General features: G+C 39.9%; 1 protein-coding gene across 1 annotated transcript; it reads right to left on the bottom strand.

The window, feature by feature from the left end:
- Positions 1-2,982: 2,982 nt before the first annotated feature.
- On the bottom strand, positions 2,983-8,634 carry LSMEM1 (leucine rich single-pass membrane protein 1). Its single transcript, XM_009951178.2, has 3 exons — positions 8,502-8,634; positions 5,004-5,141; positions 2,983-3,288 (listed from the first exon to the last, which is right to left on the bottom strand). The coding sequence occupies exons 1-3, from the start codon at positions 8,626-8,628 to the stop codon at positions 3,080-3,082; spliced, it is 474 nt and encodes a 157-aa protein (XP_009949480.1). The 5' UTR covers positions 8,629-8,634; the 3' UTR covers positions 2,983-3,079.
- Positions 8,635-11,869: the final 3,235 nt, after the last annotated feature.

The raw sequence follows: 11,869 nt of genomic DNA, 5'->3' as shown, positions 1-11,869 counted from the left end.
TGTTGTTAAATCTATCTGAACCCTTTGTGCATCATCATTATTCACAGTGGACTTGGAGAAATACTAAAAAGCAAGTTACTTTGGACAGATACCTCTATAACCTGCAAATAAGAGGAAAAGGAAAGAAGCAGCCCTGCTGAGGAGAACGGCTGTGACTACTGTCAGATGAAGCTCTTGCTGTCAGATCACCTTCCGCCTGTTCTTTGTCATGATACCAGACGTGGCAAAGGCCCCTGAGGTGGGCAGCCGTACAAGAACAGAGATCTTACCCCTGTCTACAGGAGACATCGTAACATACGTACACGGCACAGTGGTTATGCCACATGCAGCTGGAGCTTCGAGTTTACTAGTCACTTAGGTGTTTATTCAGAACGAGACTTATGGAGCTCTGGAATGAGCTGAAATTCACTTCAGGGTCAAGTTTGTAGAAGCTTTTAGGAGGCAAGTATTGGTTTGCTTGGGACTGCTTCACTGTCAGTAGATTAGACAGCAATGTTCCCCTGAAGGAGCCGCTACTTGGCACTGTTCAGGGGGTTACTCCAGAAAGTGCTGGCGGAGGGGTTGCGGCCCTGTGCTGCCCAGGCAGCCCTCTCACCCCTTGCTCTGGTCTCGTACGGAAGCGGTTCTGACTGTGAAGGGATATTGGTCGCTTGAGCGGAGAAGCCATAAGCAGCCATATGCGGTGCTGCCCCGTGGCTCCCTTGTGCGCACGTGGCTCCAACAACAGGCGTGTTTCAGCACCGCTGACAGGATGAACCTAAGGAGTTCCTTGGACCTTTGTGCTTTTTCGGTCACTGAGCTTAATCGCTGATCACTGCAAGTGAAGAAGCAATTCAATATGATTCAGGGCCTCCAGCCTCTGAGATACTGAGCACGCCTGCACATTGTTATGCCCCAGCTGGTCCTGAGTCTGTGGCAGCTGAGGGCACTCAGCCCCTTGCAGGCTCAGACCATGGAGTGAAAAAAAAAACCAAACACTTCTAATCAATAACAGAGACAGAAAAAAGTGGATTTATTATGAGCATTGATTGAATCACTAGATTAAGAGTAATTGAAGACAAGATCAGAGAGATGAGGAAGCTTTCATTTCTTTGGGGACTGTTGCTGTAGCACAGATTTTATTTACAGTCTCTGCCAGAAAAAATGTATTAACTATCGGTGTCGGTTTCTAGTGGACCACAGACTGCTCCGATAGCTGCAGTTGCAACGAGGGTTGTGACAAATCCACGTGTTTGAGGTGCACCACGTGCCAAACACTAGAGTTGTTTCTCCCTGGCTAACAAGTACGGATGTGTGTCAGTGTGAGACAGGAGCTTGAAAGCAGTTACAGTAGCTACAAGATGAGTGGGAGAGATGAGAACTTAATACTGTCACTAAAAAGCAACTGACAGCTCAGAGAAGAACAGAGAAACAACACTGCAAGTGTCATGTTATTTAGTCTTATGATACTTTTTCTTTCATCATTTAACAGCATTTACAAAAAGATATTTGGGTTGGGCTTTCAGGGTTTCTTCCCTTACAACTTATTCTACACTTGCTTTTATCGTTCTCTGTTAGCTACATTAAGGTCATCTTTGTAACCACTACCTGTGATGTCCAGAGGAGGTAATTACAACTGCATCTGGCAATTAACAGCAAAGTAATAAACTCTTAAGACCAAACCTCACAGTTTTCATGTGAATGACTTGACAGTAATACATCAGGAAAAGAAAGGTCAAGAAATAGAAGGAAGGTGATGTAAAACATGGGTGTAAAACAAAGCACTCCTAATAACAGGAATAGACTTGGTGGGCAAATCCAAGTAGAGTGATACCGAGAAAGATTCCTGGACCTAGTCCTTCACTCTCTTGTAGACAATGAAGTAGTCATCACAAAAAGGACTTTCATTCATTCTTGAAAAAGGAGACTGCGATGAAGTTGTTGTCTTTGGTGACTCTTTTGTAAAATTGTCCAGAAGAAATAAGAAAGCATTGGGTGAGAAAGAGAACTCAAAGTAAAAGACAGGATGTTGGACATACTCTGTAGTGTCAGTTGCCATTGCACAGTTGTGATGGGAGTAACCAGTTTATTTATTGATAATGGAGGTGGTTTCTTAATGTATGTACCAGTAGAAGGTTCTGAATGGTAAAATTACAAAGCCACCCACCAGTCACTTACATGATCACACTTGTGGGTGTCGGTCTCCGCAACTGTGTAAAGTCAGAGTGAGAAAGCGTCGGCTCCTGCTTTTACCCTCTGAGGTGCTGCTCCATTTTAAAAACATGAAGGTTCAGACCAGGTTTCACCTGACCCTTCTCCGGTGGTGGCCAACAGCAGATACAGGGAAGAGTACAAATGTACTATTTTCTCCACATCACTTTGTTAAAAACACTTGGCCTTCACCCAGAAACTGCCAGCAAATACTGAGTACAGCGTGATGGCATTGCTATGAGATGGATATTGCCAGACTGGGTCCTCTAAACCCATTTCCTGTGTAAGACAATATGACATCCACTTTCAGTCAATACAAGTTTGGGCTGAATATGGCATGCGATGGAAGGCTTTGGTTTTATTCAAGTTTGGGTTTTTTTCACAAAAGGAGTCGTAAGTCAATCTATTTAGATGCAGAGAAAGGAAAACCACTGAACTCTGTGGCAGAATTTGATTTATTTATAAGTTATGGAATCTGAAGTTATCCTTAAATACAAATAATATAGAAGAAAACACAAAACTTGTTCCAAAGAAACAGGAGAATGTCTAAGTGAACAAGGTCATGCTGGAATCACGTGAACAGAAATCACTGTTTTCTGTGATCATTCACTTACATTTAAAGTGAAACTAAGCCCTTATCCCTGAAGTTCACAATGGACAAAGAATCTGGAACTCTTGCTCAAAATTGTTGTTTATTGTAAATCATATGGGCTTAGCTTTCAAAATCTATATTCACATAAAACAGGATTAAATATTATTTTCTAATATTTTTCATTCAGCTGGCTTTTCCAATGCTCCTGTGACCATATCAGAATGCTTAAGTAACCTGTGTGCCATACGTGAAAATATCTGAGTACATGAATATGCTGAATTTCATTCCAAAGAAGATCTATTCTCCAGGGACTTTCATGTCAGCGTGGGTAAAGAGGTACTCATGAAGATCAGGAGACTGTGTGAAAAGGTATCTCCCCTTTTCCTTAATTCCTGATTGATTTAGATGCTTTAATATCATATTGTTCATTTTCTTAAGCTCTTCTATGGTCTTCTTTTCATATATTAGTCTGCTTGATATTTGGTCCATCTTGTTTCTAGTTTGAACTTGAAAAGGAAAATGTACCACATTAAATTGGCAACATTTAGGTCAAGACCATTACTACCCTCACTTGCATTCCTGTGGGAGTTTGTAGGGAATTATGACGAGTAAATATATTAAACAGGAAAACAACTGCAGAACCTAATGATAGCAAGTTATGTATCTGGTGGAGTTACCTGCTCACTACATTGTTGAATTGCTTATTTTCTGGTCTATTCAGTTTAGTGCCGTGTGATAAAATCAAATACGGCTCATACAAATTTTGCACTCTTCAGGAGAGTATCCATTCCTTTAGTGTCCACAGGAAAATGTCTTATTTATGGTCCCCAAGATGGTATTTTTGGGCAGTATGCACCCGTACTTTCTAAAAGCACAATTACTAAAATGCACAGCAAACTGTAGGCACACCACTGGATTTCTTGGAAGCATTTAGGTTAAAGGAAAATTCTTGCATATATTGGCATTTGGAGGCCAACCTCGCAGTATCCATCACGTACACTTCTGGAACTATTTTCATCTTGGCCTTCTGAAGTTAACAAAATTTACCCATGGGTTTTGAATCTTAGGTCTATAGTGCCAGTGCTAAATGAATCTATGTCTGTGGATTGCAAACATAATCTGAGATTATGTTTGTAATGTAATCTGAAACACTGCTGGAAGTCAGTTCCAAAAACCACAGGCCTCCACCAACCTGAGCCCAAGCAAACTCCTTTAATCCCTGCAAGTAGCCTTTTCACTATTACTTTACCATTTTTCCTCTAGAGCGGCACGTTACTCATTTTTCTATACCAGGGCTCTACTTTTAGCAGCTCCCTGTGAAATAAATCTGAAATTCAAGTATGAGATGTTTTAATTAGGGTTTAACAATCATGCCACTTAAAATTTCTCTTGTGCTCTTTACTTGTCTGATATTCTGCTCTTTGAGCACTTGTGAGCAAATTCAGTCAAGGGTTAGGATTTCCTGTTTGAAAAGGAAAATGAGGATTTTTCCTGTGCTCCAGAGAATTCCCTACTATAGAATAAAAGAAATCTTACTTTCACATGGATTCTGCTTCATTCAAAATGGACTTGCAAGTTAAAGTAGCGCATCTCATACTCAGTTCAGTATCATTAGCCCAGAAAACCCCAAGACGGCAAGGGCGCCATAAACACCCACAGCCATGTGTTTAGCTAAGCCAGCCCAACCAGTCCAGCCAAAACAGAACAAGAATGACTTCTACAGACTCAATCTGTATGTATCTTGACATATACTTGATATATCTTATTTAATTTTATGTTTCTTTGCAGCTTTTTCGTCAGGTAGCCTGATTTAAGTGTTAGCCTGGGTGTGATTCCAGTTTCAGCGGAATGACACCAATAGTGAGTTTTATCTGGAAGGGAATGGAAGGCACGTTGTCAAAGTACCTCACTGCCATACAGTCATCTTCAAAATTTAATTTAATTTCCAGTCAGCATTTTTAGCAACAAAATATAACCCCGTTGAGCTAAATTTTTCAAATCTGTTGAAGCTCACAAAACCTTTGCGCTAAGAACAAAGTTGTGCCTTTTTAGCTCGGAGAGTAGAGGCCTGTGCTTTTGCACCCAGAACCAAGACCCACTGCCCATAACCAGCCAAAGCCTTTGACCATGCAAATACAGCAGTAGCATGTTGCAAGGTAGCATGGTAGTTCTTCTTCCCGTTGGCCCTACATTTTTAAGAACCACTCTTTGGTTTACTTACTTATTAAGAATATTACGAAAGAAACAAGTGCCAAACTGACGATCAAAGTGAGAATAAAGGTGACGAAGAACAAACACTGGTTTCTTATGTTGCTCCCTGCTGTGTTTTCTCCAGTAGCACCAGTGTTCTCTTCCTCATCTGTTACGAGATGACAAATCATTTGGTGATAAAGTTTGTTAAGGTTGGTTAGGATAAACATGACAAAATGCTGCTGGCTTCATGAAACGGTGCAGAGTATGTCATAATTTTGGCCAACAGGTTTTATTTCCTGTGATATTGCGTAAGAAGGGAAGAAACCAACTTTATGAGCTCAGCTTGAATTTGGAAGTATAAAAGCTAATACATCTGTTATAGCTCTTGGAACATACTCAACAAAACCATTTCTGTCATTGAAATACACTGTTTTGTTGAAGTTGACCTGTTTCATAGCTCAGAGTTTACAGCTCAGTTTTACATGTACGAAGGTGGCAATGAAGTTTTCATCAGAAGGCTTTCTAAGGGCCTGAACGGATGCAGCCTTTTCAAACGAGAAGACAGGAAAATCTGTACTGAAAACCTCGGTACAGATTCATCCTACACACTCATCCTCTGGATTTGCTTCTTTTTTTGTTTGATGGTAGAAGTATCCCTGGGATTATTAATTTCTGAAATTAGGCACCTCAGTTAAGCTCATGATGTTGGATAGGATAAAAGTATGTCTTGACTTTTTATCTCAAAACAAAGGTTTTCAATATTATCATTCTTCTTTAGGTTTTATTGGTTTCACTCCGATAAAAAATGAGGTACATATACTTCCCAAATTGTCAAAAATGGAATAGAGTCTCACATGGACTATATATGTTGTCCTTCAAGCACATGAAGAAAGAGGGGGAAAAAGGACAAGCAGCTGCGGTGCTGCCCTCGAATAATCATGGCAAGCCAGTTTATTGCTTTTTAGAGTGTGTTGCATGTAGGGAAAGTCAGTAGCTTCTCTCATAGAAACAGTTGCGATCAAATCTGAGGTAGCAATAAGCCCTAAAGATAATGGGTAGAGACAAGTGAACACCATGAGGAAATTCATGTGGATATAAAAAAAATTCATACTTGAGCCAGGTCTGTTTAATCCCAAGTTTGCATACTATGTAACTATTTAGTAAGGTTGGGTTTGTTTTATGATTTGGGGGGAGCAGGGAGCTAATGTAATTTCGTTTTGGTGTCAGTCTCGTGCTTACTAAAATTACATGCAAATTACTGTAATTTCTCCTCCTGTACTTGCTGTCTTGCCATTCCGAAAGGGAGAGTAGCATGTGCATCTGTGAAAAATACATTTCTAGCTTGTGTTCTTGTTTGAGCTGGTAGAAATCTCTGAGGTCTTTGCAACTGAGACTGTAGTGATAAAGCTGAGGGGAGGCTGCATATGCCATTACAGCGCTTTAATAATGAACCATCCTGGGGCTGAGGAATTCATTGAGCTAGTAGGAGATCTCTGGGAATATCTCTGCTTTTCCTTATTGCATTTAACACTCCTTATTGCATTGCTCCTGCCTGTGGCTAAGCTGAAACCTTTTAATATTTGGGTTTAGGGGTGTTATTTTTAATCCCTAGTCATTCATAGCAAATGCACCGTGTACTAAATGCCCGCACCAATATTGCTTTCTAATCAGAATAATAAGGATGGGGAGGGCCTGCTGCTGCTGTCTCTCAAGCATACTAAGCTATCAATAGAGGTCTCAAAAGTGGTCTGTGCTTGCTCTGCCTAATGAATGCTTCTTCCTATTTCGGCTGGCTGAATGGACGTGCCAGACTGCAGTGGGGTGAGGAATCAGTGAACGCACATTCTTGCCAAACTGCAAACAGTGGAACCATTTTATCATCTAAAACATAAAGAAAGTACTGCATGGCTGTTACCAAAGCAGTCAAAAGGTACATACTTTTTAAATAGCTTTAAACATGATTGCTAGTGTATTTGATTATGCCAGGTCCTGTTAAGCTACTGAACAAAAGGATTGCTGTGTACTGCAACACTCTTGAAGCATTGTTTTTAAACCAAATTTGGCATCTGCTGTACTACTAACATATCATTCACTATATTTTAGTATTTATCAGAAATTGAAAAATACTACACGGATCTCACTGATTTTCTGGGAGGAGAACCAGAATTTTATGTTGCTGAATAAGGCAGCTAAGGACTGTGAAAAATTTGATTTGTGTATTTAACTGATGGGATATCTACAGAATCTCCAAGCTTAAAAAATACTTATGTTAAAAAGAATAATCCTAAAAGGTGCCAAAGCACGTTACAAATTGATGCATAAAATACATATTAGGCTACCTTTATTTACTGCTGAAATGTAGGGAGAAACAGTATTCCACAGAACCACATATGATTCCACAGAACCCTGTGTATTTAGCTGGAAAGTAAACAATACTGTCCAATAAAAATTCCAAAAGAAAGCAAGACAGTCTCACTGCAAAGAGTTTCTTCGACATTAAACCAAATTTATCCCATTGTCTCATTTTGTACTTGTAGAAGTGACAATATCAAAGTAATCTACATATGAAAATTAAGTAGCTTGTGTCTAACATCTTTGTGTTAAATATAGAACCCAGCACCACTCTAGTTAGTTGCATTTGGAAAAGTTAGAGGACTCAGAAACAGAAGTAAAGGAAAGGCATTTAAGTCTTGTAACGAGAAGCATGATTAAGTTATGGCCATTTGAACCTCATTTAAACATACGTGTTGTTCTATAGCTTTTCTCCTGTCAAATTTGCCATTATAGTACGGGAAATAACGGCAGATTCAAATAGCATTATGCAGAATGCCACTGAAGAACTCCAGGTTTTAAGATGTTTTCAGGTCACAAAGAACTCAAGTATATTGTGGCTATCACTGGGTGAAAACTTTCTTGTTGCCATGAGAAACCAAAGATAAAAGCCCTATAAAAACAGTAGAAGTGTGAGCGCCCATGTCTGAAACTGTAAGTAAAGAGAGTCTGCAAATTAAAATGCTTAAAAGTCTCATGGGATTTTCCAGATAACTGGTTTGAGTCCTTAGGAGATGTGTCTTAAAAAAATGAACAGAAAATCTCTGGTGTTTCTATTGCCACGTGTGAATTCTAGTGCTTGTGAAGAATTAAGATGCTATTTGTGTAGTAGGTGGGTAATGAGCATTACTGCAGACATTATCCTGCAAGGGTATCCTGCATGAATCTCAACAGAAATGGAAGATAAGTTCAGGCTTGACAGTGAATCCCTAGCCAAATGCAAGGAGTTTCAAGAACATAACTGAAACACTCAGCAAGAGCAGCTAAACCATTAATCTGATCTGTCTAAATTATGCTATTTTCAATCTTTTTCTTATATTTTTCAGTACAGAGCTTGACATATACATATTGGCCTGTTGGGCTGTTGACATCAGTGATGCACAATGTGGTCATCCTTTTCAAATGTCATACATAACTCTTTTGATGGCCTGTTGTATGTATAGAAAAACCGCAGAGCATCACCTGTCATACCTACCTAGCGCACGTTGGGATGCATCTGGACAAACGTTTAGTTTGTTTAGGTTGTTTAAGGAATCGACTACATAAAGTTTTCCTTCTTCATGAGTATCGGGCAGGTTAATTTCCAAGGAAGGCCTCTCCATTGTATCTAAAAGAAATAATAATTAAAAAGGTAAATTAAAACATGGATATAGGAAATAACTAATAATAGTTGGTGTCCTGTGGTAAGGAAATGCTGAACAGCCCTTAAAATAAAGGGGTTTGAAGGACCTGCACACTTACTGGATCTTGAAGGCAAGGGTAATTCAGTACATAGCACTTGTTTATTCTTGGAGATCTTTGATGAGTATAAGGTTTCTGTTCTACGTTGCGTTTATGCACATGTGTATACTTCTATATACGTATGTATGTGTGTGGAGAAAGAGAGAAAGAGAAAGAGAAAAATCTGTTTGACTGGCTCCAGCATTGATTTGAGCGTTAGGTAATTGGTTGTATAACCCTTTTGGTTTGGTGGGTACTTGGTAAGATGACGGGTGGTATCCTGACCACAGTGAAAGCCAAACGCTCAGTAACACCACCAGGAATGATGTCATTCAGGTCCTCTGCTTTCAGCATAAAATAATTCAGAAGTAAGACAGAGAAGGCAGGTGAGGACATGGGAGACAAGCAGCCAGAAGAGGGGTCTGCGTGTGCACCTCGGAGTATCACTGTGAAGTTACTGTGAAAAATGGATCAAAAACTAGTCTTCTAATGTGGTTCTACTTCATGTAGATGCTAATTTTGGACAAATTAAAGCCTGATGGCAAAGCCTTTTCTTCAGACTAATACTCCTTGCCTTAAAAAAAAAAGCACTGGATGGGGCCCAATCAACAAAAATAGCTTCTCTGCAGAGTCTGGGTGCATGAACTCATTGATTGTTTATATAAATACAGTTATGAAGGAAGTTTATATATAGAAAAGAAGTAATACCTAAGCAGGCTGCTCTATGAGTTGTACATCATTCTTTAACAGCCTTTTTGTTTTCTTTGTGCCACCCTTATTCCAAAAATGTCTTCTGGAAACAAACTACAGTTCTAGCTATAAGGAGATCAGATGCCCTAATTAGGCATCATAGCATACCCTGGTCACTGAATACTCCCTCTGTAATTAATGAAGAAAAATACGTACTTCTGGGTAATATTCCTCTTATTCTAAGGTTTGTCTTTTTGACCTTACAATCACAGTCTGAAGGTACCTTTCCCTTGTTAGAGGGAGAGATTAGTTTAGATTTGGAGTTGAATACGTCTTACCCATTTAGTATTCTATCAAAGCTCTCAAGTTCAATTTTGCTTGCGAAACAAAATGCAGCAAACCTCCAGCTGATGGGGGGTGTTGAGCACCCAAGGGTGATTTCTGAATCCAAATGGGTTGGATTGCCCTCTTGACATGCATCTCTCTCTCTCTCTCCCTCTCCAAGCAACAGAGAACACAGTGTGACCGGGTTCCTAACCTAGCACTTAAATTAAAAAACTAAAGCCTAAGGAATAGGGGCCTGAGTGTTTACAGAAAAGACCCATTCTTTCCCTCATCAAACCAGGTGCAGAAGATGGTCATAATTCCCCCACATTTGAGCACACAGCCACGTAAACATTCACTGAGCCTCGACAGGTCTGAAGACTGAGCGCTTCAATCACCCCTGACAATGGGGCTTGTTCTCCTGCTAGCGGGGATTGACAGGCCTACATGTACACTTCTATGGTTTTAGTTAATAGAGTGTAAGAAAAGATTACGGCTTATTTTTTTCTCTGTTCAGAATTATTGCTGAAAAATACAAAAATAAGGTAGAAAAGCTGGCATGGTAGTGGTTACCCTTACCTAGTGTATGATTTTTAGCTGTGCAGCAGTAATTTCAGGGCAGGTGGCTGTGTCCACTGTCCTTCCCCTAGATCGTAGCATGGTGCCGGGCAGCACCGTCTGCAAGCCACGTCCCCACCAACGCTGGCTCTGCTCTCTGCCCCACAAGCACATCCATGGCCAACTGCGATCGTCACGGAGCCCCGCGTTTCAACAACGGCGTGCTAAAAGTTACCACCAGAGGCTCTTGGTTATTTTTAGCTTCCGAAGAGCAGTTGTTTCTCTGGGGTTTTTGATTAGTATCTCCCTGCAACTTCAGGGAAGACTCTTAACAACTTGAGCTGTAATAAATGTAAGTACCTTTGCTTCATTAAGACAATGAATTGTATGTTTCTGCATTCATTATTAATTATTTAAAACTGATTTCCTCACTGTGCAGGTAACCACAGTGAAGATAACCATTATTGATTCAACAGTCTATATTACATTTGTTTGATTCCATTGACATGCCAAACAAAGGAAAGAGGATATGGACATCAGTGTCACTGGCCGAAAGTATTGATTGTTTTCCCAACAAACTAATCTAAACATTGGGGTTTGGGGAATCACTCTATTTTATGCTTTAACCTTGCGTAAAGATTTGTTTCCCCATGCAACTTTTAAATTTCTTCTTAAGCTACTGTGGTAAAATTAGAATGAGAACACACTAAAAGTTCTTCACAGAAAAAAGGAAATCAAGTCTAAAAGGAATTAAAAACCAGGAGAATGAAATGTTACTTACAACATAACTATGTTCAGGTAATGTGCCAGTATGGAAGAAATCAGCCAGTGAAAATCGCCTGAAGAAAATTTGTTCTGCTGTTCCTCTTCCTACTTTTAGACCCATAGGAACCTGTCAGCTCCTGCAGGACCCATGAAGGCAGCTTTGAAACAGACTGTCCCTATCAATCTATATTTAGAGTTCATCTTGGCTAAGTACGCTGACTTCACAATATTGATCTGTTTAAAAAGAAATCAGCCCATACACAGCTCTTTTTTATTCTGTTGGGATCATTATGATAATATCCTGTCGTGGAGAATGAGAAGGTTTGTTGCTGATGATCAGTATTTCACTAACCTTTTGGTCTGTGATGCCTCTTTAAAACTCATTTGCTATGCAGAAGCGTCATATCTACAACACTGTAGCAATGAGTAACCAGTCTGCTATGCAGAACAGTCATGTCTACAGTATTGCAGCCATGAGTACTTTAAAGGCAGAGACTAGAAAAAACAGAGTATTTTCCTCCTTCCACACACCTTTCAAATTCAAGTGGGACAGTATTATGGGATGGACTAATTTGTACAGCATCCTTAGTTGTTTAAAAAATAAATTCTGATTCATTGCTTGTGAGTTCTGATAGTTGCACCTTTGCAGGCAGTTCTTTCTATCACGTTTTTTTTTTCTCGCTGACGTCACGAAACATGATGGTACAGCACACTGTAATGATGGCCAGCCGATGCTTACACTAAGGGACCACAGCTCAAAACAACAAATCCTTTCTGAAGCCATTC

The sequence above is a fragment of the Leptosomus discolor genome, chromosome 1 (assembly GCF_034619465.1).
Source record: "Leptosomus discolor isolate bLepDis1 chromosome 1, bLepDis1.hap2, whole genome shotgun sequence".
NCBI classification, from domain to species: domain Eukaryota; kingdom Metazoa; phylum Chordata; class Aves; order Leptosomiformes; family Leptosomidae; genus Leptosomus; species Leptosomus discolor.
This window is presented reverse-complemented; position numbering and strand designations above follow the sequence as displayed.